Genomic DNA, 26,274 nt, shown 5'->3' with positions numbered 1-26,274 from the left:
TCACTCCACACTGAATTCTTTACTTAACGTAATATTTATTTCTGTAGAAAACATTAATCTCACATGTACAACACATATCCCCACACATCCCATCATCATTACAATTCAAAATAAAAAGGCCTGCATCTGGGAGGATATACATGTAACCGTGTTGCTTCTGTCCCTCTCCTTGCCTCCCAACCCGGGCTCGAACCAGGGACCCTCTGAACAATATCAGCAACTGCCTCTCATCAGCTATCGTTATTCCTAGGGTCAGCATAGTCTTAAACTGTGGAGTGGAGGAACCAGGTTTGGAGTGATACGGAAGAAATATTTCTTATCGATTCTTAGCGTCATATTTCATTCAGTCATTTTAGGGATGAAATCCTATTATCATCAAACCCAATGAATCATCAGTTGATGATTGAATCATCAGTTGACCAGGTACGAGCTTTAGTTTACAGTAATTCACCAAGGCAGAGAGTGGAGTGGGAGACACAGGAGGAACAGAGCGCGTTGAGAGAGACAGAAAAACTAAAAGACATCGTGTACCTTTGGCATTAAAAGTCAGTGTTTATTTGTGCAGCAGATGCAGTAGTGTTTGTCGTGGAGTGAATGACCTCAGGGCTGAAATAGCCCCGAGGCATGCATGGCCTTGGTGGAGAAGAGGGGTGTAAGGGATAGAGAGAGAAGGAAAAGAGGGGGGCTGGCACAGCTTCTCTGTCAATATATCACAGTGAATCAGTGATAATCACTTGTCATAAGCACTGTTCAGAGACCTTCCCGTCGTCCGATAGTAACCCAGACCCTGTGCATAGTGTACTATATAAGTTTCCATCAACAATGTAAAGAATGGTTTCTGAGCACGGTCACATTATAGTAAGTCTTTGCAGTTACATTGGTGATCCCCTGTCTTAACGCATCAGGTTGCACCACATTGTTTCATACGCGTACACAACTAGAACGGCCATTATTTAGAGCCTTGGCCTATTGAGTAACCCTGACTGTCATAGCACAACCAACCAATAAACCTCCATCTTACCAGCGACGACAACTCCCCCCCAGTCTAGCCCTGTGTATGCCCTGCGGGTCAGACCAAGATGGGTCAAGTGTCTTTAATCCCAGGAGGCTTGATATGTGGGGGTCATCTGATTCTGACCTGTTGATAGAGAGGGAAAGGAGGAGAAGGGGGGACATCGTGGGAGAGTATGACAGTGCCTTTATGACTGGTCACGTCCCTCTGTGTGCTGGGTCACAGTGGGCGAGGAGAGGATTGGAGTGATGGTAAGGAAACGAGAAGTGCACATGAAAATATGTAATGTTGTAGGAAGTTGCAAAGGGAGAAGCAGTTGTGTTGATTGCTCTAGTTCATTGTTTTCCCAACTCCGGTCCTCCAGTCCTCCGAACCCAGTCCTCCGAACAGTACACCATTTCGTTGGAGTTCTGGACAAACACATCTCATTCAACTTATCAAGGGCTTGATGATGAGTTGACAAGTTGAATCAGGTGTGCTTGTCTGGGGGCTACAATACAAATGTGTACTGTTGGGGTATTCAAGGACCAGAGTTGGGAAACGCTGAACTAGTTAATTGAGTATTTTGTCGATAGTATCAACATAAAAGTCCATGTTAAAGGGTGAGAGTTAAATAAAAGTTCCCCAGGTTTTAAGACAGCTGTGCAGTCTGAGTGTGCAAAAACCCATCAACAGAAGGCACAGACCGGGACTGGTGAACCACACACACACACACACACACACACACACACACACCAGATAAAAAATAAAATGTGACAGATCACATGAGCAGCCAGAGCCTCACAGAACCACTGAGTGAACTCTTGAGTTTGGAGAGAAGGAAGGAGAGGAAGGGGGTGGGGAGGTCAGAGGGCACTTCACCCCCCAGCGTGCACAGAGAGTCAGGTGGGTCCAGGAGGAGGGATTGGAAGAGGAAAAAGGTGTTTTATTCCGTTTGATCAGTCAGACTCGTCCAGAGTGCAACGTCTTCTGAACTCTTGGCCTCGCTCGTGAATCCACTTGTTAGACACTGGAGAGAGAAGATGAAAACTAAGCCAGGTGGACATATAAACACACACATCAACAAAACATGACATAGGAAAAAGGACCCACTGTTTAACTGCTGGAGCAAACAGTTTGCCGACAGGACACAAGGTCATTTCTGCCCTCAGGCAGACCTGAAGTTCTCAGGGTGTAGGTAATATGACAGGATTAAAGGATGTAATGAGAAATAGGCCGGCTCACCCCACTTGTTACCCACTAGGACGGGGCAGGCTGCGTGCCGCGTGCTGTAGTCACCCTCCCCGCTGGCAAACAGGTTATACCAGAACACCGCACTTCCCTGAAAACAACAGTTTACATATATACACGCAATTAAAAGACACCGTTCCTGATTTAGCGTTCAAATATCATCACAGGAAAAGAATGCGAAGTGAACACCACAGTTGTGCGTCTCACCTTTTTGGGCCACACTGCAGCTCCCACGTCTGTAAAGACAGTGGCGCCCCCTGATGGCACGTCACTCATCTGCAACAGAGAAGAGAGCGTCTTCAAGCCATCGGTCACTGTAATAGCAGAGATTTTTCAAGTTCAACATAATTGAACCCCATTGCTGTTCAATGGAATCTTGGAAATGAGACAGATTTACACATGGGTAAATGGAAGATCGAAAGTGTATCCATAGCTATGAAATAGACCTTGAAACAGCGGATTGCTTAATGGACATGTATAAAGCAGAGATACTAACGTAAATTAACCAGGTGGCGATGCGGTTCCCGGTGCCCAGCTCTTTAAACGCATCTGGTTCATCTTTCTGCAAAGACAGGGAACAAACACAAAGGGTCTAAAGTTGAATAACACTCAAGGCAAAAACCCACCCAGATATGAACCCACTAACAGTAGCTGCAAGTGTGCCAGCCATCAACAGTCACCCACTGACTCTCGGTCATGCACGTCATCGTTCCCTGACCAGAATAGAAAGAGAAGCCTTGTTTACCCGCCCAAAGTCAAAGTGGGGCTCGTATTGCCCGCCCACGCCGTAATTTGCCACCTGGGGAGAGAGGAAGAGAGGGTATGAACAGTGACAGATGCTGTGTTGTCATTAGAGACACTCGTGTTCAATACTGTAGAATGACCTTTCCTTCCGCTTTACCTTCACAGTACAAACACTAGTCTTTCATTGGCTCTTCCTAAGTAGCAAACAGCAGTAAAGTTCATTCCTGAACGATCAATCAAATGTATTTATAAAGCCCTTTTAACCATCAGTAGATGTCACAAAGTGCTATACAGAAAACCAGCCTAAATCCCCAAACAGCAAGCACTGCAGATGTAGTCACTGCATGGAATACATTTTGCACCCTGTTGCTATAATAGGCATATACACTGAACATACCAAACATTAGGAACATCTTCCTAATATTGAGTTGCACCCCCCCCCCCTGCCCTCAGAACAGCCTCAATTTGTCGGGGCATGGACTCTACAAGTTGTCGAAAGCATTGCACACAGATGCTGGCCCATGTTCCATTCAAACTCCATTGTGTCCTCCTCCCAGAGCGCTAAGAACCTTGGCGTGATCCTGGACAACACCCTGTCGTTCTCAACTAACATCAAGGCGGTGGCCCGTTCCTGTAGGTTCATGCTCTACAACATCCGCAGAGTACGACCCTGCCTCACACAGGAAGCGGCGCAGGTCCTAATCCAGGCACTTGTCATCTCCCGTCTGGATTACTGCAACTCGCTGTTGGCTGGGCTCCCTGCCTGTGCCATTAAACCCCTACATCTCATCCAGAACGCTGCAGCCCGTCTGGTGTTCAACCTTCCCAAGTTCTCTCACGTCACCCTGCTCCTCCGCTCTCTCCACTGGCTTCCAGTTGAAGCTCGCATCCGCTACAAGACCATGGTGCTTCCCTACGGAGCTGTGAGGGGAACGGCACCTCAGTACCTCCAGGCTCTGATCAGGCCCTACACCCAAACAAGGGCACTGCGTTCATCCACCTCTGGCCTGCTCGCCTCCCTACCACTGAGGAAGTACAGTTCCCGCTCAGCCCAGTCAAAACTGTTCGCTGCTCTGGCCCCCCAATGGTGGAACAAACTCCCCCACGACGCCAGGACAGCGGAGTCAATCACCACCTTCAGGAGACACCTGAAACCCCACCTCTTTAAGGAATACCTAGGATAGGATAAAGTAATCCTTCTCACCCCCCTTAAAAGATTTAGATGCACTATTGTAAAGTGGCTGTTCCACTGGATGTCATAAGGTGAATGCACCAATTTGTAAGTCGCTCTGGATAAGAGCGTCTGCTAAATGACTTAAATGTAAATGTATGTTGACTCCAATCCTTCCCACAGTTGTGTCACGTTGGCTGGATGTCTTTGGGTGGTGGATCATTCTTGATACACACGGGAAACTGTTGAGCGTGAAAAACCCAGCAGCGTCGCAGTTCTTGACACAAACTGGTGCGCCTGGCACCTACTACCATACCCTGTTCAAAGGCACTTGAAATCTTTTGTCTTGCACATTCACCCTCTGAATGGCACACATACACAATCCATGTCTCAAGACACAAAAATCTTTTTTTAACCTGTCTCCTCCTTCATCTATACCGATTCAAGTAGATTTAACAAGTGACGCACAGTACATAAGTGATTCATATATTTCACCTGGATTCACCTGATGGACCTGTCATGGAAAAAGCAGGTGTTCTTAATGTTTCATATACTCAGTGTATATTCACATCATTGGTTGCTAAACCCCATAGGTGTACTGCGAGAGTATTCACTCCTGCCAGTCCTACCAAACTCCCTCAGCCAACCGGATGTTGTGTTGCGTTACCTGCAGCTCCTCTGCTGTCTTGACATTCAGGCCGGTGATATCCTCAATGCGCTGGTTTATCTTGTCCACTACTGGATCCTCATAGGCGGTTAGCCACGCACTATGATGAGAGACGGAGAGTTTCTGAGTCGTAAAATAGCTCCTGGATTTATGATCAATTGCAGCCAGGCAGCTGACTAACATTATTACAGATGAGCATGGGGCTGCATGCGTTAGTACTGTATGTTAGAAGGGTGTAAGAGAAGGAAACAGGCTGGTTGGGACAGAACGCTTCAAGGGAAACTCCATATTTATCCCATATTTATCCCATATTTATCCACAAGTCTCAAAGCAAAATGTTTTTTTTTTTTTTTTTTTCATTTCTCCTTTTGATATGCTTCTATTTGAAGAATCCCCTTAGTTAATGAAAACTAACTGTTTCTCGCCAAGGACAATGGGGCAGAGTAACCATTTGGGGTTATTCACTTAACAGACCTCAGTCCTTCTGTCCCTCTACGTAAAATATAAACATATTGGATTAGAATGGTATGGGAGTAACAGAAGACTCTGTTAAGTGTCCAGCAGGCAGCAGAGTAGACTGGGCAGACCAAGATCTCATCCTTCCATTGGATAGGAGCCGCACCTCACTTGGGCCCCTCGACGGGTCGAACCACGTAGAGTCAGACAAAGCCCCAGTCTCAGGCCCTGTGTTTACACACCATCATTTAAAGTGAGTGTCTGTGTGTGTCCTATGTGCATCCAGTTAATTAGTGTAGCCTGTGCATGTTATATATATGAATAAGACATGCCTTGAAATGGCTCAATCTAGTCATACATACTGAAGTAGAAATGTGTGTGTGTGTGTGTGTGTTGAATTACTCTGGTCTATTTTTGAAGTGCTGTTATTAGGAGAGTACGGACAGAATTCTGGCTAAAATCCTCAGATATAAATGTGCCATCAGCAGCTATATTGGCTGTACAGTTACAAATATGTTTGCTGTATCAGACTGGTTGATTGAACCATTCATCTCACAAAAAGACAAATATATACAGCCTAAGAACCCGGATAACTAATGGCCATAAGATAATTCATTAAAACGTTGCATGTTAATGAGCACAACGCTTAATGTATTTAACTCATTTAGGTGAAGGGGATCAAAGGTCGTTATGAACCTAGAATCTGGGGTATCAGACTTGAGGAAAAGAACGTGGTCACCGCCATGTTTCCATTTGCTCGTCTAGGCTCAATCCGCACAAGGGGGCGCTCTATAACCGCTCCACATCAAACAGGCTTGAAGGGAGCCAAGGGGCCCGGCAGCCACCTTCCTGTAAGACGAATTCAACTTTGACTTCCACCCACACGCTGAAATAACATTCTGTAAGATACACCGGAGCCTGCACCAAGATAACCTGAAAAAAGTCCTTGTGTTTTCAAAGAAAAAGAGCAGGTAAAATTACCGTGTCTTGTCATGCTGATTAATGTCCATCATCTGATGAGTTGGAAAGGAAGGGATCTGACTGGATAGGTCAGGGGGAGGGAGGGATCTGACTTGATAGGTCAGAGGGAGGGAGGGATCTGACTGGATAGGTCAGGGGGAGGGAGGGATCTGACTGGATAGGTCAGGGGGAGGGAGGGATCTGACTGGATAGGTCAGGGGAGGGAGGGATCTGACTGGATAGGTCAGGGAGGGAGGGAGGGGATCTGACTGGATAGGTCAGAGGGAGGGGATCTGACTGGATAGGTCAGGGGGAGGGAGGGATCTGACTTGATAGGTCAGGGGAGGGAGGGATCTGACTTGATAGGTCAGGGGGAGGGAGGGATCTGACTGGATAGGTCAGGGGGTCAGGGGAGGGATCTGACTGGATGATAGGTCAGAGGGAGGAAGGGATCTGACTGGATAGGTCAGGGGTCAGGGGAGGGATCTGACTGGATGGTCATAGGTCAGGGGAGGGAGGGATCTGACTTGATAGGTCAGGGGGAGGGAGGGATCTGACTGGATAGGTCAGGGGGAGGGAGGGATCTGACTGGATAGGTCAGGGGGAGGGAGGGATCTGACTGGATAGGTCAGGGGGAGGGAGGGATCTGACTGGATAGGTCAGGGGGAGGGAGGGATCTGACTGGTTAGGTCAGGGGGAGGGAGGGATCTGACTGGATAGGTTAGGGGAAGGGGGGGGATCTGACTGGATAGGTCAGGGGGAGGGAGGGATCTGACTGGTTAGGTCAGGGGGAGGGAGGGATCTGACTGGATAGGTCAGGGGGAGGGAGGGATCTGATTGGTTAGGTCAGGGGGAGGGAGGGATCTGACTGGATAGGTCAGGGGGAGGGGGGATCTGACTGGATAGGTCAGGGGGAGGGAGGGATCTGACTGGATAGGTCAGGGGGAGGGAGGGATCTGACTGGATAGGTCAGGGGGAGGGAGGGATCTGACTGGATAGGTCAGGGGGAGGGAGGGATCTGACTGGATAGGTCAGGGGGAGGGAGGGATCTGACTGGATAGGTCAGGGGGAGGGAGGGATCTGACTGGATAGGTCAGGGGGGAGGGAGGTGAAACCGTAAGCAAAGGTCCACAAAGGGGTGAGGGGGAGGGATGAGCAGCGTGAAAGGGCGGGCAGGGCCTCATGCAGGCCCCTCCCCTTCACCTTTGACCCCTTACCTCTTGGAGACTCTGTAATGGGCCGTGGTGAGTTTCCCTGTTTGGGGGTCATGCACGGTGGCGCGCCTTAGCTAGCTCCCGGACGGTTCACATTACAGTCACAGATCACAAAAGTGAAGGACAGACACACAGAGAGGAAGAGGAGAGACAGAGAAATAGAAAGAGACAGAGACAGAGATAGAGAGAGATGGTCACTGAATGATCCAAGCAACTGTATGAAAGCCAGACTGATGCCGGGCCAGGGCATGCGAACCATGCTGTCTAAAACCATTGCAGCAAACGACTTGCTGAGCTTGCACTCAGGTAATGGCCACTGTCCAAAATGGCCAAACTTAATTGAGATGCTACAAAAGGAAGATGAGATATTAGACTGCCCCTAACAGAACCCCGACTACTGTTAAAGGAGTCAGATAACAAGCAGAGGATACTCGACTCCTCTTCCTCCCTCTTGTTATGATCAAAGAAGTGGCAGGACGTCTTGGCAAGAGCACGGGCCCAGAATAATACCTTCTTCAAAATCAACCTACCTTCCAATATACCCTAAATATCTACATTTCACAAAAAAAGTAACTTGGTCAGGCAATAATAGCACAAGTTCCCCAAACATACAAACTATCAATTTACACTAGGCATTGTGTACAATCAGTTATATTCATTCTACGCTTAAGTCGTAGAGTTCGCGACTAGCTGTTGTGCTTTTGCCAAGGTTCCTGCCCGAAGCGGAGGGGGTGCGGGGTGCAGAGGGGTTTGGCGTTACAGACAGAGACACGGTTTGGGTTACAGTGTTGTGCCCATCCCTGCCTGCTGGTCTTACCTCTTGCTGATGCGATAGTGGGCGGTCTCCAGCACACCAGTAATGGGGTTGGAGATGGTGGCCCGGCGCAGCTGTGGAGCCAACAACCAACCGGCCGAGAGGACACGGGTTACAGGGACAATCCCTGTTACACACTGGCTGGCTGCTGGACCCACATACACTACTAGGCTACATTAAGTCTGTGCTGTGTGTCCCTGCTGGGTTCCCTTACCCTCTCCAAGAGCTGAACCACAGCTTGAGTTATGGATCTCGATCATCGACATCAATACACGATTTATCCAAAAGTCAGATATGTGTTTGATATGAAGCTACGATTTGGTTATGATAGTTTGAGGTGATGTTCATTGCCGGGTCAAAACTCCCTTTTAGTTCGAACTGAGCTATCAAATACTACTGCATGAGCCAAGCAAGTGGGATGTTGCTCTTATCCAGCCAGTGTGTAACAAATAAACAAAAACATTGTACACAGTCAGGTCCTCAGGCAGAGTGGGCATCCCCAGTGTTCTTATGGCAGCAATGGAACGTGCATATTACACACATTTTAACCAGTGGAGGCTGGTGGGGCGAGCTATAGGAAGACGGGCTCATTGTAAAGGCTGGAATAAAAGAAATGGGACCGTATCCAACACATCAAACATATGAAAAACATGTTTTGACTCCGTTCCATTTATTCCATCCAGTGCTGGAAAAAATACCCAATGTTCATACTAAAAGTAAAAGATACCTTAATAGAAAATGACTCAAGTAAAAGTGAAAGTCACCCAGTAAAATACTACTTGAGTACATATACTTAAGTATCAAAAGTAAATGTAATTACTAAAATATAGTTAAGTATCAAAAGTAAAAAGCATAAATCATTTCATATTCCTTATGTAAAGCAAACATTTTTTTAAATGACTTTTTTTCTTTATGGGTAGCCAGGGGAACTCTCCAACACAGAGGTAGTGGGGATGACCAGGGATGTTCTCTTGATAAGTGTGTGAATAAGACAATTTTCCTGTCCTGCTGAGCATTCAAAATGTAACAAGTACTTTTGGGTGTCAGGGAAAATGTATGGAGTAAAAACGGCATAATTTTCTTTAGGAACTCTCCTTCCAGACTCATATCAAACATCTCCAATCGAAAATCAAATCAAGAGTCGGCTTTCTATTCCGCAACAAAGCCTCCTTCACTCACGCCGCCAAGCTTACCCTAGTAAAACTGACTATCCTACCGATCCTCGACTTCGGCGATGTCATCTACAAAATGGCTTCCAACACTCTACTCAGCAAACTGGATGCAGTCTATCACAGTGCCATCCGTTTTGTCACTAAAGCACCTTATACCACCCACCACTGCGACTTGTATGCTCTAGTCGGCTGGCCCTCGCTACATATTCGTCGCCAGACCCACTGGCTCCAGGTCATCTACAAGTCCATGCTAGGTAAAGCTCCGCCTTATCTCAGTTCACTGGTCACGATGGCAACACCCATCCGTAGCACGCGCTCCAGCAGGTGTATCTCACTGATCATCCCTAAAGCCAACACCTCATTTGGCCGCCTTTCGTTCAGTACTCTGCTGCCTGTGACTGGAGCAATTGCAAAAATCGCTGAAGTTGGAGACTTTTATCTCCCTCACCAACTTCAAACATCAGCTATCTGAGCAGCTAACCGATCGCTGCAGCTGTACATAGTCTATTGGTAAATAGCCCACCCATTTTCACCTACCTCATCCCCATACTGTTTTTATTTATTTGCTTTTCTGCTCTTTTGCACACCAATATCTCTACCTGTACATGACCATCTGATCATTTATCACTCCAGTGTTAATCTGCAAAATTTTAATTATTCGCCTACCTCCTCATGCCTTTTGCACACAATGTATATAGACCCCCCCCCTTTTTTTCCTACTGTGTTATTGACTTGTTAATTGTTAATTGTTTACTCCTTACTCCTTGTTAATTGTTTATATTATTATATTACTCCTGTGTTGTCTGTTCACACTGCTATGCTTTATCTTGGCCAGGTCGCAGTTGCAAATGAGAACTTGTTCTCAACTAGCCTACCTGGTTAAATAAAGGTGAAATAAAAAATAAAATAAATAAAAATGTAGTGAAGTAAAAGTAATCCAAAATATAAATAGTAAAGTAAAGACACCCCCCCAAAAAAATATTAAGATGTACTTTCAATAATTTTTACTCAAGTACTTTACACCAATGACTCCATCTCAGCCATTACAATGAGCCTGTCCTCCTATAGCACCCCCACCAGCCTCCACTGATTTTAACGCCTACCACACTTAGGGTTGAAAAATCCCAGAGACTTTCCCAAAACTGTCCTCCAAATGGGAATTCTGGAAAATCTTGGAATTTTTGGGGAAAACTGGAAAAATTACTGGAATTTTGCAACCCTTACCACACCCCAGACCTTGCCTTCCCCTGAGGGTGGACCTTGAACTCACCCTGGGTTTGGCCAGCTCTTTGACCTTCTCGATCTCGCTGTTGGAGAGGATGTCATGGTAACGGATGATGCGTGGGCGGTCCCACTCGTCCTCCTGCTTGACGGGACCCAGCACGTATAGGGGGTGACGGTTGTTGTCAGAGTAACGGCAGAACATACGACTCTGACGCCGCGGGGTCTGAGATAGGGGGAGGGAGAGAGAGACAGAGAGATCATTATCATATATAAATCACAGAGGGTCACCCGAGGTCACAAACTTGCAGATAATTTGCTATGGTATCTGACCCAAACATTACGGGACATATATGGGACATTCTCACAGTTCTGGCCATTGCTATAGCTACTGGCTTAGAATCTATCAAGGCACGGTTCAGCGAGTGCACACACACACACACACACACACACACACACACACACACACACACACTTGTTCATCCAGGCTTCCGCCTCGTTGCCAAACATAATGACTAGAGTAAACAGATCCATCTATGGACAGACAGACGGGCTGAAGCAGAGCCAGGGGGAGAAGCAGGGAGCGGTGTATGCAGGAGAGAGGACATAGAGAATCATTAAGGAGATTCACGCAGCACAGGAAAATGTGCCAAAAGATCCCTATTGTCCTGCCCAAACATCGAACTGGTCTCTCTCTCGGATGAGCATATAGCTTAGGAAGTACCCATATATACTGAACAAAAAATATCAAATGTAACATGCAACAATTTCAAGGATTTTACTGAGTTGCAGTTCATATCAGGCAATCAGTCAATTTAAATAAATAAGACTCTAATCTATGGATTTCACATGACTGGGAATAGAGATTTGCATCTGTTGGTCACAGATACCTTAAAAAAAGGTAGGGGCGTGGACCAGAAAAGGTCTGTCTCTGGTACGACCACCATTTGCCTCATGCAGTGCGACATCTCCTTAGCACAGAGTTGATCAGGCTGCTGTGGACTGTGGAATGCTGTCCCACTCCTCTTCAATGGCTGTGCGAAGTTGACGGATATTGGCGGGAAATGGAACACGCGGCCTTACTTGTCGATCCAGAGCATCCCAAACATGCTCAACGGGTGACATGTCAGGTGAGTATGTAGGCCGTGGAAGAACTGGGACAGCAATCGTTGTCCGTAGCTTATGCCTGCCCATACCATAACCCCACCGCCACCATGGGGCACTCCATTCGCAACGCTGACATCAGCAAACCGCTCGCCCACACAACGCCATACACGCGGGTCTGCGGTTGTGAGGCCGGTTGGACGTAGTACCAAATTCTTTAAAAGGACGTTGGGAGAAATTAACATTTAATCCTCTGGCAACAGCTCTGGCGGACATTCCTCAAGTCAGCATGCCAATCGCATGCTCTCTCACCTTGAGACATGTGTGGCATTGTGTTGTGTGACAAAACTGCACATTTTAAAGTGGCCTTTTATTGTCCATAAGGTGCAGCTGCGTAATGATCACGCTGTTTAAACAGCTTCTTGATATGCCACACCTGTCAGGTGGATGGATGATCTTGGCAAAGGAGAAATGCTCACCAACAGGGATGAAAACACATTTGAACACACAATTTGAGAGAAATAAGCTTTTTGTGCGCATGGAACATTCCTGGGATCTTTTAAACACTTTACATTTTGCATTTATATTTTCGTTCAGTGAAATATAAAGCATTTCAAGACGAGTAGGACTTAAGCCATTTAAACATCAAAATACATAGCCATTAGAAGTTGTGCATGCAGAGTGTGTGTTAGTACCAGTGGAGGCTGGTGAGGGGAGGATGGATCATAGTAATGGCTGGAAAGAAATTAATTGAATAGTATCAGACACATGGAAGCCATTTTCATTTATTCTATTCCAGCTACTATTAGGAGTCTGTCCTCCGATTTAAAGTGCCACCAGTGGTCAGTACAGCCTCTCACCATCTTGATGCCCTCGCCGCGACACAGCTGTTCATACTTCCTCCTCTCAGGCAGGTAGTCTGCAGGTCTGCCCTTCTTCTCAGACACCTCCCGCTTCTCCCGCTCTCTCTTCTCCTTCTCCTTCAGGCCCTCCTCTGCCTCTACCTTCTTCTGCTTGGCCAGCTGGTACTCAAAGTACTTCAGGTTGCCATTGGCTCGCTGGTGGGCAGAGTCTGAGGAACACAGCAGACACATTTAGGACTGAAGATGAGAATCTACTCAGTATTGTCCTGTGCATTACAATCAAGACATGAAACGCATATGAAACACAAATATCCACTCACCCAATTTCAGCAGTCTCTTGGTGTAGTCCAGGGCCCTCTCTAGCTCCCCCTGCTGGTAGATAGAGTAGCTGAGGTAATCCAGGATGGTCACCATGTCCACGGTGGACTCCTCTCCCCCGTCCAGCTGTTTCAGGGCCTGCTCCATCCACAGCTCCGTGTGGTAGTAGTCTGCATCAGAGTAGGCGATCTTCCCCAGCTCAAAGCAGTCCTCCACCGTCATCGGGCTCATAGTGACATCCGTATTGGTTCCTGTGTGTAGACATGAGTGAGTGACACACACGCATCCGACACACACATACTCATCTCATCAGCATAAAAATTCCATCTCGGCAGCATTTGCATACAGTGCATTTCCATGGCATTACATGGGATTTCAAGACTTCATGTGGAATAAATGGGGCTTTCCCCTGCATGTTGTGAGCCCTGTGCAGGGTTTCCCTCCGTAACAGTAGCAGGAGCAGCAATCACTGAAGCTATAACAGAACTTCTGCCGGCAACACGCCCACTACTAATCCACTCCTGGTATGCAGCTCCCTCCACATGCCTTTCCCTGCCTGCTCCTCACCCCCCTCACCAGGCAGTTCCCTCATGGAGATGGTATGTGTTTCCAGCCAGTAGGTGCCTAAATGACTATCACCTCATAGCACTCACATCTATAGCCATGAAATGCTTTGAAAGGCTGGTCATGGCTCACATCAACACAATCATCCCAGTCACCTTAGCCTTACTCCAATTCGCATACCGCCCCCAATAGATCCATAGATAACGCAATCTCTATTGCACTCCACACTGCCCTCACTCACCTGGACAAAAGGAATATCCAAGGTAAGAATGCTTCATTGACTACTGCTCGCATTTAACACCATAGTCCCCTGCAAGCTTATCGCCAAGCTCAGGTGACACCTCCCTGGACATTCCCTCTGCAATTCGGGAAGGATATTGACCTCATCCCGTCAGTCGAGGATGCCTGGTCGTTCTTTAACCTCACTAGGGTAGGGGGCAGCATTCCTAATTTTGGATGAAAAGCGTGCCCAAAGTAAACTGCCTGCTACTCAGATCCAGACGCTAGGATATGCATATAATTGGTCGATTTTGATAGAAAACACAAGTTTCCAAAACCGTTAAAATAATGTCTGTGAGTATAACAGAACTGATATGGCAGGCAAAAACCTGAGGAAAATCCATCCTGGAAGTGCCTTTATTTTGAAATGCCTGTTTTTCCATTGAAAGCCTATCCACCATACAAAGACTTATGACGCAGTTCACGATCCCCATTGTTTCAGGCTTTTACTCTGAAAAATGAGGGAGGAACACCACTTTCAATGTGAGGACAGTGGAAATTTCCAAACATGAGTCCAGCGTGTGACCGACCGGATGTGCGCCTTTCTTGTTTCTCCTTTTCTATTGACGAAGCTATTGTCCGGTTGAAATATGATTGATTATTTATGACAAAAACAACCTGAGGAATGATTATAAACATCGTTTGACATGTTTCTACAAACTTTTATGGTACTTTTTAGATTTTTCATCTGCATGCTGTGACCGTGCTTTGTTCCAATGGATTACAAAACACAAACAAAACAGAGTTTTTTGTATATAAAGAGGGAATTTATCGAACGAAACAAACATTTATTGTGTAACATGGAGTCTTGGGAGCGCTACCATAAGAAGATCATCAAAGGTAAGTGATAAATTGTATTGCTATTTCTGACTTTTGTTACTTCTCTTCTTGGCTGCTAACTGTTTGCAATGATTTGTCTGCTGGGCACTGTTCTCAGATAATCGCGTGGTTCTCTTTTGCCGTAAAGTATTTTTGAAATCTGACACCGTGGTTGGATTAACAAGAAGTTCATCTTTAAACCGATGTATAACACTTGTATGCTTCATTAATTTTTATAATGAGTATCTCTGTTTTTGAATTTGGCGCTCTGCAATTTCACTGGATGTTGGCCAGGTCGAACGGTAGCGCTTCACACCCCCGAAAGAGGTTAAAAGTCATTTCCTCACCATCTTAAATAAGCATGCCCCTTTCAAAAAATGTAGAACTAAGAACAGATATAGCCCTTGGTTCACTCCAGACCTAACTGCCCTCGACCAGCGGACTGCACTAGCATCGAATAGTCCCCGCGATGCGATATGCAACTTTTCAGGGAAGTCAGGAACCAATACACGCAGTCAGCCAGGAAAGCAAAGACTAGCTTTTTCAAACAGAAATTTGCATCCTGTAGCTCTAACTCCAAAAAATTCTGGGACACTGTAAAGTCCATGGAGAATAAGAGCACCTCCTCCCAGCTGCCCACTGCACTGAGGCTAGGTAAATCTATCACCAACGATAAATCCACGATAATCGAGAATTTCAAGAAGCATTTCTCTACGGCTGGCCATGTTGTCCTCCTGGCTACCTCAACCCCGGCCAACAGCTCCGCACCCCCCGCAACAATTTTCCCAAGCCTCCCCAACTTTTCCTTCACCCAAATCCAGATAGCAGATGTCCTGAAAGAGCTCCAAAACCTGGACCCGTACAAATCAGCTGGGCTAGAAATTCTGGACCCTCTCTTTCTAAAATTATCCACCGCCATTGTTGCAACCCCTATTACACGTCTGTTCAACCTCTCTTTCATATCGTCCGAGATGCCTAAAGATTGGATAGCTGCCGCAGTCATGCCCCTCTTCAAAGGGGGTGACACTAGATCCAAACTGTTATAGACTGATATCCATCCTGCCCTGCCTTTCTAAAGTCTTCGAAAGCCAAGTAAATAAACAGATCACCGACCATTTCGAATCCCACCGTACCTCTCCGCTGTGCAATCCGGTTTCCGAGAGGGTCACGGGTGTACCTCGGCCACGCTCAAGGTACTAAAAAATATCTTAACCGCCATCGATAAATGACAGTACTGTGCAGCTGTCTTCATCGACCTGGCCAAGGCTTTCAACCTGTCAATCACTCTATTCTTATCGGCAGACTCAATAGCCTTGGTTTCTCAAATGACTGCCTCGCCTGGTTCACCAACTACTTCTCAGACAGAGTCAAAACGGAGGGCCTGTTGTCCAGACCTCTGGCAGTCTCTATGGGGGTACCACAGGGTTCAATTCTTGGGCAGACTCTTTTCTCTGTATATATCAACAATGTCGCTCTTGCTGCGGGTGATTCCCTGATACACCTCTACGCAGGCAACACCATTCTGTATACATCTGGCCCTTCCTTGGACACTGTGTTAACTAACCTCCAAACGAGCTTCAATGCCATACAACACTCCTCCGTGGTTTCCAACTGCTCTTAAACGCTAGTAAAACCAAATGCATGCTTTTCAACCGTTCGCTGCCCACACCCGCCCGCCCGACTAGCATCACAACTCTGTACGGTTCTGACTTAGAATATGTGGACAACTACAAATACCTAGGCGTCTGGCTAGACTGTAAACTCTCCTTCCAGACTCATATTAAACATCTCCAACCCAAAATTAAATCTAGAATCGGCTTCCTATTTCGCAACAAAGCCTCCTTCACTCACACCGCCAAACATACCCTCGTAAAACTGACTATCCAACCGATCCTCGACTTCGGCGATGTCATTTACAAAATAGCTTCCAATACTCTACTCAGGAAACTGGACACAGTCTATCACAGTGCCCTCCGTTTTGTTACCAAAGCCCCTTATAACACCCACCACTGCGACCTGTATGCTCTAGTCGGCTGGCCCTCGCTACATATTCGTTGCCAGACCCACTGGCTCCAGGTCATCTATAAGTCGATGCTAGGTAAAGCTCCGCCTTATCTCAGCTCACGATAACAACACTCACCCGTAGCATGCACTCAAGCAGGTATATTTCACTGGCCATCCCCAAAGCCAACACGTACTTTGGCCGCCTTTCCTTCCAGTTCTCTGCTGCCAATGACTGGAACAAATTGCAAAATTCGCTGAAGCTGGTGACTTATATTTCCCTCAATAACTTTAAGCATCAGCTATCTGAGCAGCTAACCAATCGCTGCAGCTGTACATAGCCCATCTGTAAATAGCCCACCCAATCTACCTACATCATCCCCATATCATTTTTTGTTTACTTTTCTGCCCTTTTGCACACCAGTATTTCTACTTGCACATCATCATCTGCTCATCTATCACTCCAGTGTTAATCTTCTCAATTGTAACTACCTCGTTACTATGGCCTACCTCCTCCCGCCATTTGCACACACTGCATATAGACTTTCTTTTTTTATTTTGTGTTATTGGCTGTACGCTTGTTTATTCCATGTGTAACTCTGGGTTGTTGTTTGTGTCGCACTGCTTTACTTTATCTTGGCCAGGTCGCAGTTGTAAATGAGAACTTGTTCTCAACTAGCTTACCTGGTTAAATAATGGTGAAAAATAAAAAATGTAATTAATTTTTATTTTAAATCAACACGGGGACTCCTCAGGGGTGTGTGCTTAGTCCCCTCTTGAACTCAGTATTAACCCATGAATGTGTGGCCTAACACAACTCCAACATCATCATCAAGTTTGCAGACACGCCGGTGGTAGGTCTGATCACCAACGATGATGAGGCAGCCTGTTAGAGCATGGAGCTTGCAACGCCAGGGTTGTGGGTTCGATTCCCACAGAGGACCAGTACGAGAGAAAAATGTATGAAATGTATGCAATCACTACTGTAAATCGCTCTGGATTAGAGGGTCTGCTAAATGACTAACATTAAGGGAGGTGGTCAGAGACCTGGCAGTGTGGCACCACACAACGTCAGCAAGACAAAGGAGCTGATCGTGGACTACATGAAATGGAGGGGTGAGCACACCCCCCATCCACATTGACGGGGCTGTAGTGGAGCAGGTCGAGAGCTTCAAGTTCCTCGGTGTCCACAACACTAAGGAATTAACATGGTTTTCACACACACCCTAACAGTTGTGAAGAGGGCACAACAGTGCCTCTCTTCTCCCTCGGGAGGCTGAAAAGATTAGGCATGGGCCCTCAGATCCTCAAAAAGTTCTACAGCTGCATCCTGTCTGGCTGCATCACCACTTGGTGCGGCAACTGCAAACCACAGAGTGTGGTTCGTAAGGCTGAGTACATTACTGGGGCCAAGCTCCCTGCCATCCAGGACCTCTATACCGGGAGGTGTCAGAGGAAGGCCCAACGAATTGTCAAAGACTCCAACCACCTTAAGCCATATACTGTTCACTCTACTGCCGCACGGCAAGTCTGGAACCAACAGGACCATGAACAGCTTCTACCCCCAAGCCATAAGCCTGCTAAACAAGACTGCTAAATAGCTCATCAAATGGCTACCCGGACTATCTGCACTAACCCTTTTTTGCACTAACTCTCTTACACTGACTCTATACACACACACTAGACTCTACCCATCTATCATGTTGCCTAGTCACTTTACCCTTACCTATATGTTCCTGGTACCCCCTGTAGATAAACATATTATTTTCACTCCTTAATCACTGTGTATTTATTCCTTGTGTCACTATTTCCATTTTTATCATGAACTCTGCATTGCTGGAAAAGGACCCACCAGTAAGTATTTCACTGTTAATCTATACCCGTTGTTCACAAAGCATGTGACGCATAGACTTAAAGCCCCTAGCCTCTACCTCCCTGCCCCATCACCCCTCACCAGGCAGCTCTCCCGTGGAGATGGTTTGCGTGTCCAGCCGGTAGGTGTCCTGCAGCCTCATCAGGGCCTTGGCTGCCCCAGTCTGGTCGTCATCATTGGGGAAGTGCTGTCTCTGGATGGTCAGGTTGGAGATGAACCCTGGAGTATGGGAAGGAAAGATTGCAAAGCTCAATTCTATTATACGAGATCTTCCCTCAAGGTGGTACAGATGCTAAAAGATGCTTGGAGAGCAATCTTGTTCCTCCCTGAGTGGGAAAAGACCCTGTTCCATTTCACTTTAGTGAAAAAAATGCTTCTGATTGTATCGTTTGAAAAAAATAACTTGTCAATTAGCACGTAACAATCATTTGGAAGGATGAATCTTTATGTGGTAATAGAGCATGTATACAGTCGTTATAGAGGCCTGTGAGTAACCCTGACCATCAGACATGTCCTTGAGAACCAGGCTTTCCAGCTCTCCCCACTCTGTGTTGAGTCTCTTCATCAGCTTGAAGGCGTTGACCGGGTGGCCCAGGAAGCCCTCTGGGTCCTGCGTGGCCGTGGCCGACAACACGTCCAGCTTCTGAGCCCACCTGGACACGTCGCGGAGGGGAAAACACATTCAGTATACGACTCCTGGAAGCAAACAGTGATTCCTTGTCTGATTGCATTTCTACATATGACACACATACATAAACATCGTATTCGTGTACTCCCTATACAGACAAACATAAACGCAAACCTGTCCCTCAGCACCATTGAAAGGCAATAGATAAAGAGATCAGTTGCGTCATGTCCTGGACTTGACACACCCAGTTGGTTCATTGACGGTGTCTCTTTATAGTAACACAATAAGCCAGAGAGGAAAACTAGGTGTCTTGTTAGCTGGGCCCATTGTAAGTGACATGACACCCTCTGCAATATGATACCCACTGGGGGTGTTGTTGTACAGGTGGCATTGTGAAGAAGGATATGGAAAATTATTCTCTTAGTATTTATACCATTGTGTGTATGCCCGTGTGGGAGAGTGTAAAGTGAGCAAGAACGAGAGAGTAGATATCTGGTCATTTGAGAGTGTGTGACAAAGATGGCGAGATAGGGCTAGAGAGATAAAGCGACTAAGGGGGGCTCTACTCTCACGTTTTGACTTGCTCCAGCTTGCTCTCCTCTGCTCTGATGTAATCCTTCAGAGAGGTGACCAGGTCCTTTTCTGTGTACAGCAGATCTGTCATCTGACCTGGGGAACACAAGTGAAACCAGGGTCAAAGGTTGTATAAATGTTGAATACATAGAAGAGCTATACATGTTTGTAATGCTTATGTCTGTGATAAACACATTTCTACCCCTAGGGTTAAGGTTTGTGACCAAGACAGGATGGTAATGATAAAAGTAATTTCCATGTAAAAAAAATAAAACTTAAAAAAGACCCATGAGCCCCAACGTGAAGATTATAGGAGCATATCAAACTGGGTGTCAAATAAAAGCTAAGAGTCTATATTTTTGTGAACAAAGGCATGTATACATTTTTCAACCATTTTCCATCCTAAAAATGAGGAATGAGCAAAGGCTTTAGATTTCTGGGGAACATTGAAAAAGGCGTGTTAGAAAACATCTCCCATTAAAACGTCTTCAGAGGTATTAAAAACACATCATAACACAGTAACGTTGAGGTGAAGACCCCTGGCAACTAATATCAACACTTCTATTAAGCGTTGGAGAAATTATTCTGTAAGTTTAAGAAACATTGCCTTTGTGCCTTGAAATTCCATTACCAAAAAACCCACATCTTTATATTGTATAATTTCTCTCCCTTATGAGGGGGGGAGGATAATGGAAGTGCACAGAAGTAACAAGTAAAGGTAGACCTGTCAATGAGTTAGTGTTTATACTGATATGAATTTTGTTAATTCATGAAGTATTAATTTAGTTATAATTTAATTCATATTAATTAAGGGCTCCCGAGTGGCGCAGCAGTCTAAGGCACTACATCTCAGTGCTAAAGGCGTCACTACAGACCCTGGTTCGATTCCTAGCTGTACCACAACCGGACGTGATTGGGAGTCCCATAGGGCGGCGCACAATTGGCCCAGCGTCGTCCGAGTTAGGGTTTGGCCGGGGTAGGCCGTCATTGTAAATAATAATTTGTTCTTAAACTGACTTGCCTAGTTAAATAAATAAAAACAATAAAGTGATTAAAATGCAAAATTCGGATCCCAAATCAGTAACCGAATTTCTGATATTGAATGGGCTACAATGGGAAATCATAGGTCACAAACCACATATGGGTTCACAAGTTTGTACAGCACAGTAGAGATAGTTCAGTAGAGCACACTAGAGTACACTATAATGCACTGTATTGTACTGTAATGAACTATATTCTACTTGACTGTACAGTACTCTACTTGAGCTCTACTGTGCTGTAGTTTGATGTCCAAACTTGTGAAACGTAGACATTGGTTCAGATTTGGTCCAGTTCGGACCAACCAAATGTGGTGGCAGAGCTCATTTTAAGCCCGTGTGTAGAATAATATCCAAATATACAAAGTAGGATATTGCATATTTATACCTTTGTGTACCTATTTAGGATACATCACCACTAAGAGAATGGCATTCATTACCATAATAATGCATTTCTGTGCAGTACAGGTCAGGGACCCACGACACAATTCTGTTACCTCAATTCTGTTACCGCAATTCTGTTACCGCAATTCCGTTACCGGGTGTGAAACCACTTCACTTACAGTAGTTCAATAACCAAAACAGATTATTTTAAAAAGCCTGTGTGTCATGTCCTAGCTGACACCCCATTCTTTCTGCAGACATCGTTAAATCTTCATTTGGAGCAGATCGTTTTTGGAAAGCGTGGACACGTAAAAAACGGAGGGAGATTTGACTGATATTCTCTTACCAAACTTTGCATCTGCAGTTCTTCCAGTAAATGTGTTTTTATTTTTAAACGTTTAGTGTAAATTCAAGAGCTTGGGACTATAAGGTTCTATCTGCAAAAAGATGAGATAATTGGCCTTTAAAGTCCCGAACTCTCATTGGTTTGAATGGTGTCAGCAATTTTTTATCTTGTATTCTTTTAAGCTTAACATGAATTGGGGGTATTTAGAGTACTATATCGGTAGAGAACATTGAACAGAACAAGGCTGTGTCAATAACTACATTTTGACAACAATTCAGATGGAACCTTACAGTCTCATGCTCTCAGATTGTTATAAGTAGTCTATGTGCAAAGAGCTGTATGGTTTGTTAAACGTTGAGATCAACCGGTTTTGTTTGGCATACACTTTAAGTGAGAGGGGGAGAAAATCTACGTCTCCGCGCAATTACATGAACGTGGAATTGCCCTAAACCTACTGAATAAAGGGGTCTATAAAGGATTGTTCATGGAAAATAGAAGGAGGGGGATGTTTACCGATGGAGGTGAAGAAATCTTTGTCAGCGGAGGATGTGCAGAAGAGACAAGTCAACAACACACACCAGACACCCCTCGGCACCATCTTTGCACTGCTGCACAGGGGTCTGTAAGAGAGAGGGAGACGAGATGTTAGTCTGTTACGTATCATATTAACACCTGTGAGATGTAAGGGCACTTGCGTGTCTCAGCATGCTAACTGGCTGAGCAGAAGCTCCTATTCATTTGTTGCCTACACTGGGAGATGGTTTTGCCAGGCTTGCCTCCAGAACCCACTGAGTGAATATGTAACCAATGCCAACTCAAGCCCCCAGCGTGACCCACTCTGGTCCTTTCACTGCTCCCAGAAGGCCCTAGTTCTTTACACAATTACTATTGTGTAACTCGTGTTGCTCCTAAAAAAAATCACTTCGTAGACTCAAAGCGAGGATTTTCAATTACTTTTAGCCTATGAAAAAAAAACATGTTATTTTCATTATACAGTGTCTATCTACAACAACAACAAACAGACTTGACACTCACAGTGACCGCTCGAGACAAAGAGGACAGTACTCTGTCTGACCAGAGGGCATTTGAGGCTTTTAGGATGATGGAGTACACATGCCGGCCAGTGCAAGCAGCAGCCCGCATCCCAAGGAGCGCAAGGAGCAGAGGGGGGTCAAGGTGGGAGGGTAAGGCTTGATTTCCCACACACGACATCACACCAGCCTTTTGGGCAGCCCAAGTATTTACAATGGGCAATCAACTACCCGGGAGAGTGCACAAGTTCACACAAAAGGCTGGAGTGCAGAAGGTACAGTAAAGTAAACAAACAGGCCAATGGGCTTAATTACTTTCATGTTGGTCTGGATTTGATATCTGATAGGTACCCTTGAAACAGACATGCAACACTTAAACAGAGGCCCAGGACAGATGACCCATCACTCAACCCTGTCTAGGAAAATGTAAAGTAGGTCTCATCACCAAATGGTCTGGAATGTGGGAGATGTGACTCTACAAGACTACCGACAGCTAGGCTATTAGGTTAAGAGAACTCGCGAGGACACGCAGAGGCGATGTGTCTGTAATCGGCTAGTACTGTTCACTAAAAAGGTTTATAATTGTTCAATGACACACGCTGACAGCCATGTTGTTTACAAGCTGCATTAATTGGTTGAGGAAAACGTATTCCAGCAGTTGACTGGGAACGTTTGAGTCAATGAGTGATAAACTAAATGTATAGCCAAGCTTACTGTTGGAGAGGTTCAGGCTAGGGAGTGAAATTAGGGGAGACAAATCTGCCACGTTCATGCCCCTCCCCCATTGCTGGGGATTTTGGGAGCTCCCCTATCAAAAAAATATATTTCTTAGAAGCCCTACCTCCAATAACCAGAGTCTGACTGCAAAATTAAAGATTGGTAATAAAGGGAAGTTACATTCGCTTGAGTTTCATTTTCCACATCTGGTATTTTATTATTCTGGCCCTGCAGTAGCTGACTAAACTCAATGAACTTCCTTCACGATGGAGATGAGTTGGGTCAGCTAACTTCACCCCGCAGCTATGTTTCTGAACGATCTGCACGTAGGCAACTCTTCTCTTGAAATAGCAACATTGTCGCAACATGTGTACAATAACGTCCCAACCAATCGTTTCCAGCAACATGTTACTGTTACGTGTGGAATGGGGGGGAAAAAACACATTGGAGATAAAAACATCGAGCTTAAGCTACATTTTACTGCAGGTGCGACATACAACTTTTTGATACGTTCACACATTGTTGCTACTGTCCAGCAGGGCAAATCAAAGCCAAGCCAGATAACAACACAGCATCAATAGCTAAAATCGAGCTAATGTTTCATTTGCAACAACGATGTGGCTGTCAAACATTTTTTTCCCCAATGTGTTATTTCATAAAGGAATGCAGCAGACCAAAACGAATAGCTGTTTAGCCATTAGGTCCAGAGTGACTGAGGACATGTCCAGACGTTTCCTCCAATAAATACGACAGTGAGCGATATCATGCAATAATTAATGACATATTTTGGTACCTTTTTCAGCCCAGCAATGCGTTCGGAAGGGGGTTAAATCCCCACGTCAATTGCCACTGCTGTTTTCTCCAAATCCTCGGTATTTGTACTGACCTGCGGTGAGCTGGTAGGTTAACGTGCCAGTAATCTTTTTTTGAGACCTTCCCTTTCCTCTTCCGTGACATTTTACAGGATGGTAAAATGTCGCCACCTGGCGGCTGAATTTAAACAATGAGTGAAATACAGTCGTGTTTTAATGTACTTTTACTCAAAACTACTGAAATCAATCTTCGTATTTACGGAGTAAATGGATTATGGACAATTATGGCCAAGCAAAAATAAACAAATAAAATAAACAGCGATGGGTGGTGGTTCTTGGATACATTTTTTTTGCTTGGAGAGTACTTTTTTTTAATGGTACAATTTCGAGAATAAGCAATATTTCGAGAATTAAGTCAAAATCAAATTTGGTGAATAAAGTGTCATTATTTAGAGAATAATCTCTACATTTCATTTCGAGAATAAATATTTAAAAAATAAAGGAAGTAGACATTTTCACAATAGTCGTAGTTACATTTCATGATTAAAATGTGTATTTTTTATTAAGCAGCTACTCTTGCTGGGGTCCAGCGACATTAAGGCAGTTATATACGATTAAAAATATTACATGACATTACATTTCATAGCACTTTTCACAACACATTAAGTGTGTTCCCTCAGGTTGCTACTCTACTACCACATATCTACAATACAAAGTGCATGTGTACCTGTGTGTAGAGTGAGTGTCTTATCATGTATATGTGTAGGCGTGTGGGTCTGTGCCTGTGTCTATAAGGTCTATTTTTATTTGTTTAAAGAAAAATCTGATTCTACTGCTTGCATCAGTTACCTGATGTAGACTAGAGTTCCATGTAGTCATGGCTCTATGTAGTACTGTGCGCCTCCCATAGTCTGTTCTGGACTTGGGGATTGTGAAGAGACTTCTGGTGGCATGTCTTGTGGGGTATGCATGGGTGTCCGAGCTGTGTGATAGTAGTTTAAACAGACTCCTTGTGCATTCAACATGTCAACACTTCTTACAAAAACAAATAGGGTTTAAGTCAATCTCTTCTCCACTTTAAGCCATGAGAGATGTATGTGCATATTAGTCATGTTAGCTCCCCGTGTCCATTTAAGGGCCGGCCATGCTTCCCAGTTCTGAGCCAATTGTTATTTTCTGAGGTCCCTCTTTGTGGCACCTGACCACACGACTAAATAGTAGTCCGGATGCGACAAAACTAGCGCCTGGTTAAATGCATGTCTCTCTGTGTGTGTTTGTTTGGAGGGGGGTTTGGTGGTCCAATACACTCGTTCAAAAAGGCGTCACACGCACCGCATCTCCCGAGCAATACAATTCTAACGTCCATGCTGCATTGAAATGCGGAAGACCCGTTTCAGTTGAATGCATTCAGTTGTACAACTTTTTTAGATGTCCCCCTTCCCATTGTCAGACTGCGAGGAGACCGAGAGTTGCGTGCATCAGTGCCTGTCATGGTACCCTTCGAATTATCTGCAACGTTACCCTCAGTCCCTGCTTATGCCAACACCTTATGCTTGCATAGTATATTTTAGAAAGTAACAGCTAGGCCATCAACCTATATGTCAAATGAAATGTTAACGTGCAAAATTGTGCGTAATGGCATGGTGTTTTACGTAGGCTTCAGTTCCAATGAAGTAGCCTCATAGGCCTGTGTTTATTATCTTGTGAGTGTAAATTAGGGATTGCGTGTCCCTGTCGGGCTCAAGGGCTGCCCCGAACTCCCTCACATGGACATTGATTGCATAGCCACAGGGTTGGGGTTTGGGTACAGCCCCGTGACCCGTCTGAGACAGTCATTTTACTGTCAGTTAACAGGTCTTGCCACTAGCCTCTATAAAGTGAACAAGTGGTAGCCTAAATTAGCGGTATAGCTGAGACAACTGGTCTATAACGGACACGATGCAACTTCTTGGGGATAACCATCCTTTATTCTTCCCATCCTTGAAGACATCGCCGATATGTCAAATCAGTGATTATTTCTTTATAGCCTGTCATTATTTATCTAATTTGCCTATATCTAGATCAATGATTATTTCAAGAAAGGGAGAATCCGCCCGTGATTATATTCAAACAGCGCCTCAGATTAGCTGCTTTGCGTTTGCAGGAGTGGTCCTTGTGTTGCCTATCCAATCCACAGACACGTTTGCGTAAACCCCGTTTGAAAAGGTTTGAAAAGTATGCACTTAAACAAAAGTAGCCTATTGTCTAAAATGGATCACATTCAG

The 26,274-nt window shown here is 45.3% G+C and overlaps 1 protein-coding gene and 1 long non-coding RNA gene across 4 annotated transcripts; one reads left to right on the top strand and one right to left on the bottom strand.

The window, feature by feature from the left end:
* Positions 1-15: 15 nt before the first annotated feature.
* p4ha1a (prolyl 4-hydroxylase, alpha polypeptide I a) lies at positions 16-24,130 on the bottom strand. Of its 3 annotated transcripts, XM_052478308.1 has the most exons (16): positions 23,992-24,130; positions 21,964-22,070; positions 19,683-19,779; positions 18,984-19,135; positions 18,564-18,701; positions 12,949-13,197; positions 12,626-12,837; positions 10,711-10,887; positions 8,272-8,342; positions 7,458-7,523; positions 4,825-4,924; positions 2,988-3,041; positions 2,739-2,804; positions 2,450-2,518; positions 2,237-2,333; positions 16-2,021 (listed from the first exon to the last, which is right to left on the bottom strand). In XM_052478308.1, exons 2-16 carry the CDS (start codon positions 22,046-22,048, stop codon positions 1,951-1,953), a joined length of 1,704 nt encoding a protein of 567 aa, XP_052334268.1. In that variant the 5' UTR covers positions 22,049-22,070; positions 23,992-24,130; the 3' UTR covers positions 16-1,950. The 3 variants fall into 3 exon arrangements, with proteins under 3 accessions (XP_052334268.1, XP_052334266.1, XP_052334267.1); XM_052478306.1 differs by lacking the exon at positions 7,458-7,523; XM_052478307.1 differs by lacking the exon at positions 8,272-8,342 and having other exon boundaries at positions 7,458-7,528.
* LOC127911458 (uncharacterized) lies at positions 5,992-7,450 on the top strand. The gene is made up of 3 exons (XR_008078616.1): positions 5,992-6,453; positions 6,775-6,898; positions 7,147-7,450. It is a non-coding gene; the product is annotated as an uncharacterized LOC127911458 (long non-coding RNA).
* Positions 24,131-26,274: the final 2,144 nt, after the last annotated feature.

This window comes from Oncorhynchus keta, chromosome 24 (genome assembly GCF_023373465.1).
Source record: "Oncorhynchus keta strain PuntledgeMale-10-30-2019 chromosome 24, Oket_V2, whole genome shotgun sequence".
Taxonomy (NCBI): Eukaryota; Metazoa; Chordata; class Actinopteri; order Salmoniformes; family Salmonidae; genus Oncorhynchus; species Oncorhynchus keta.
This window is presented reverse-complemented; position numbering and strand designations above follow the sequence as displayed.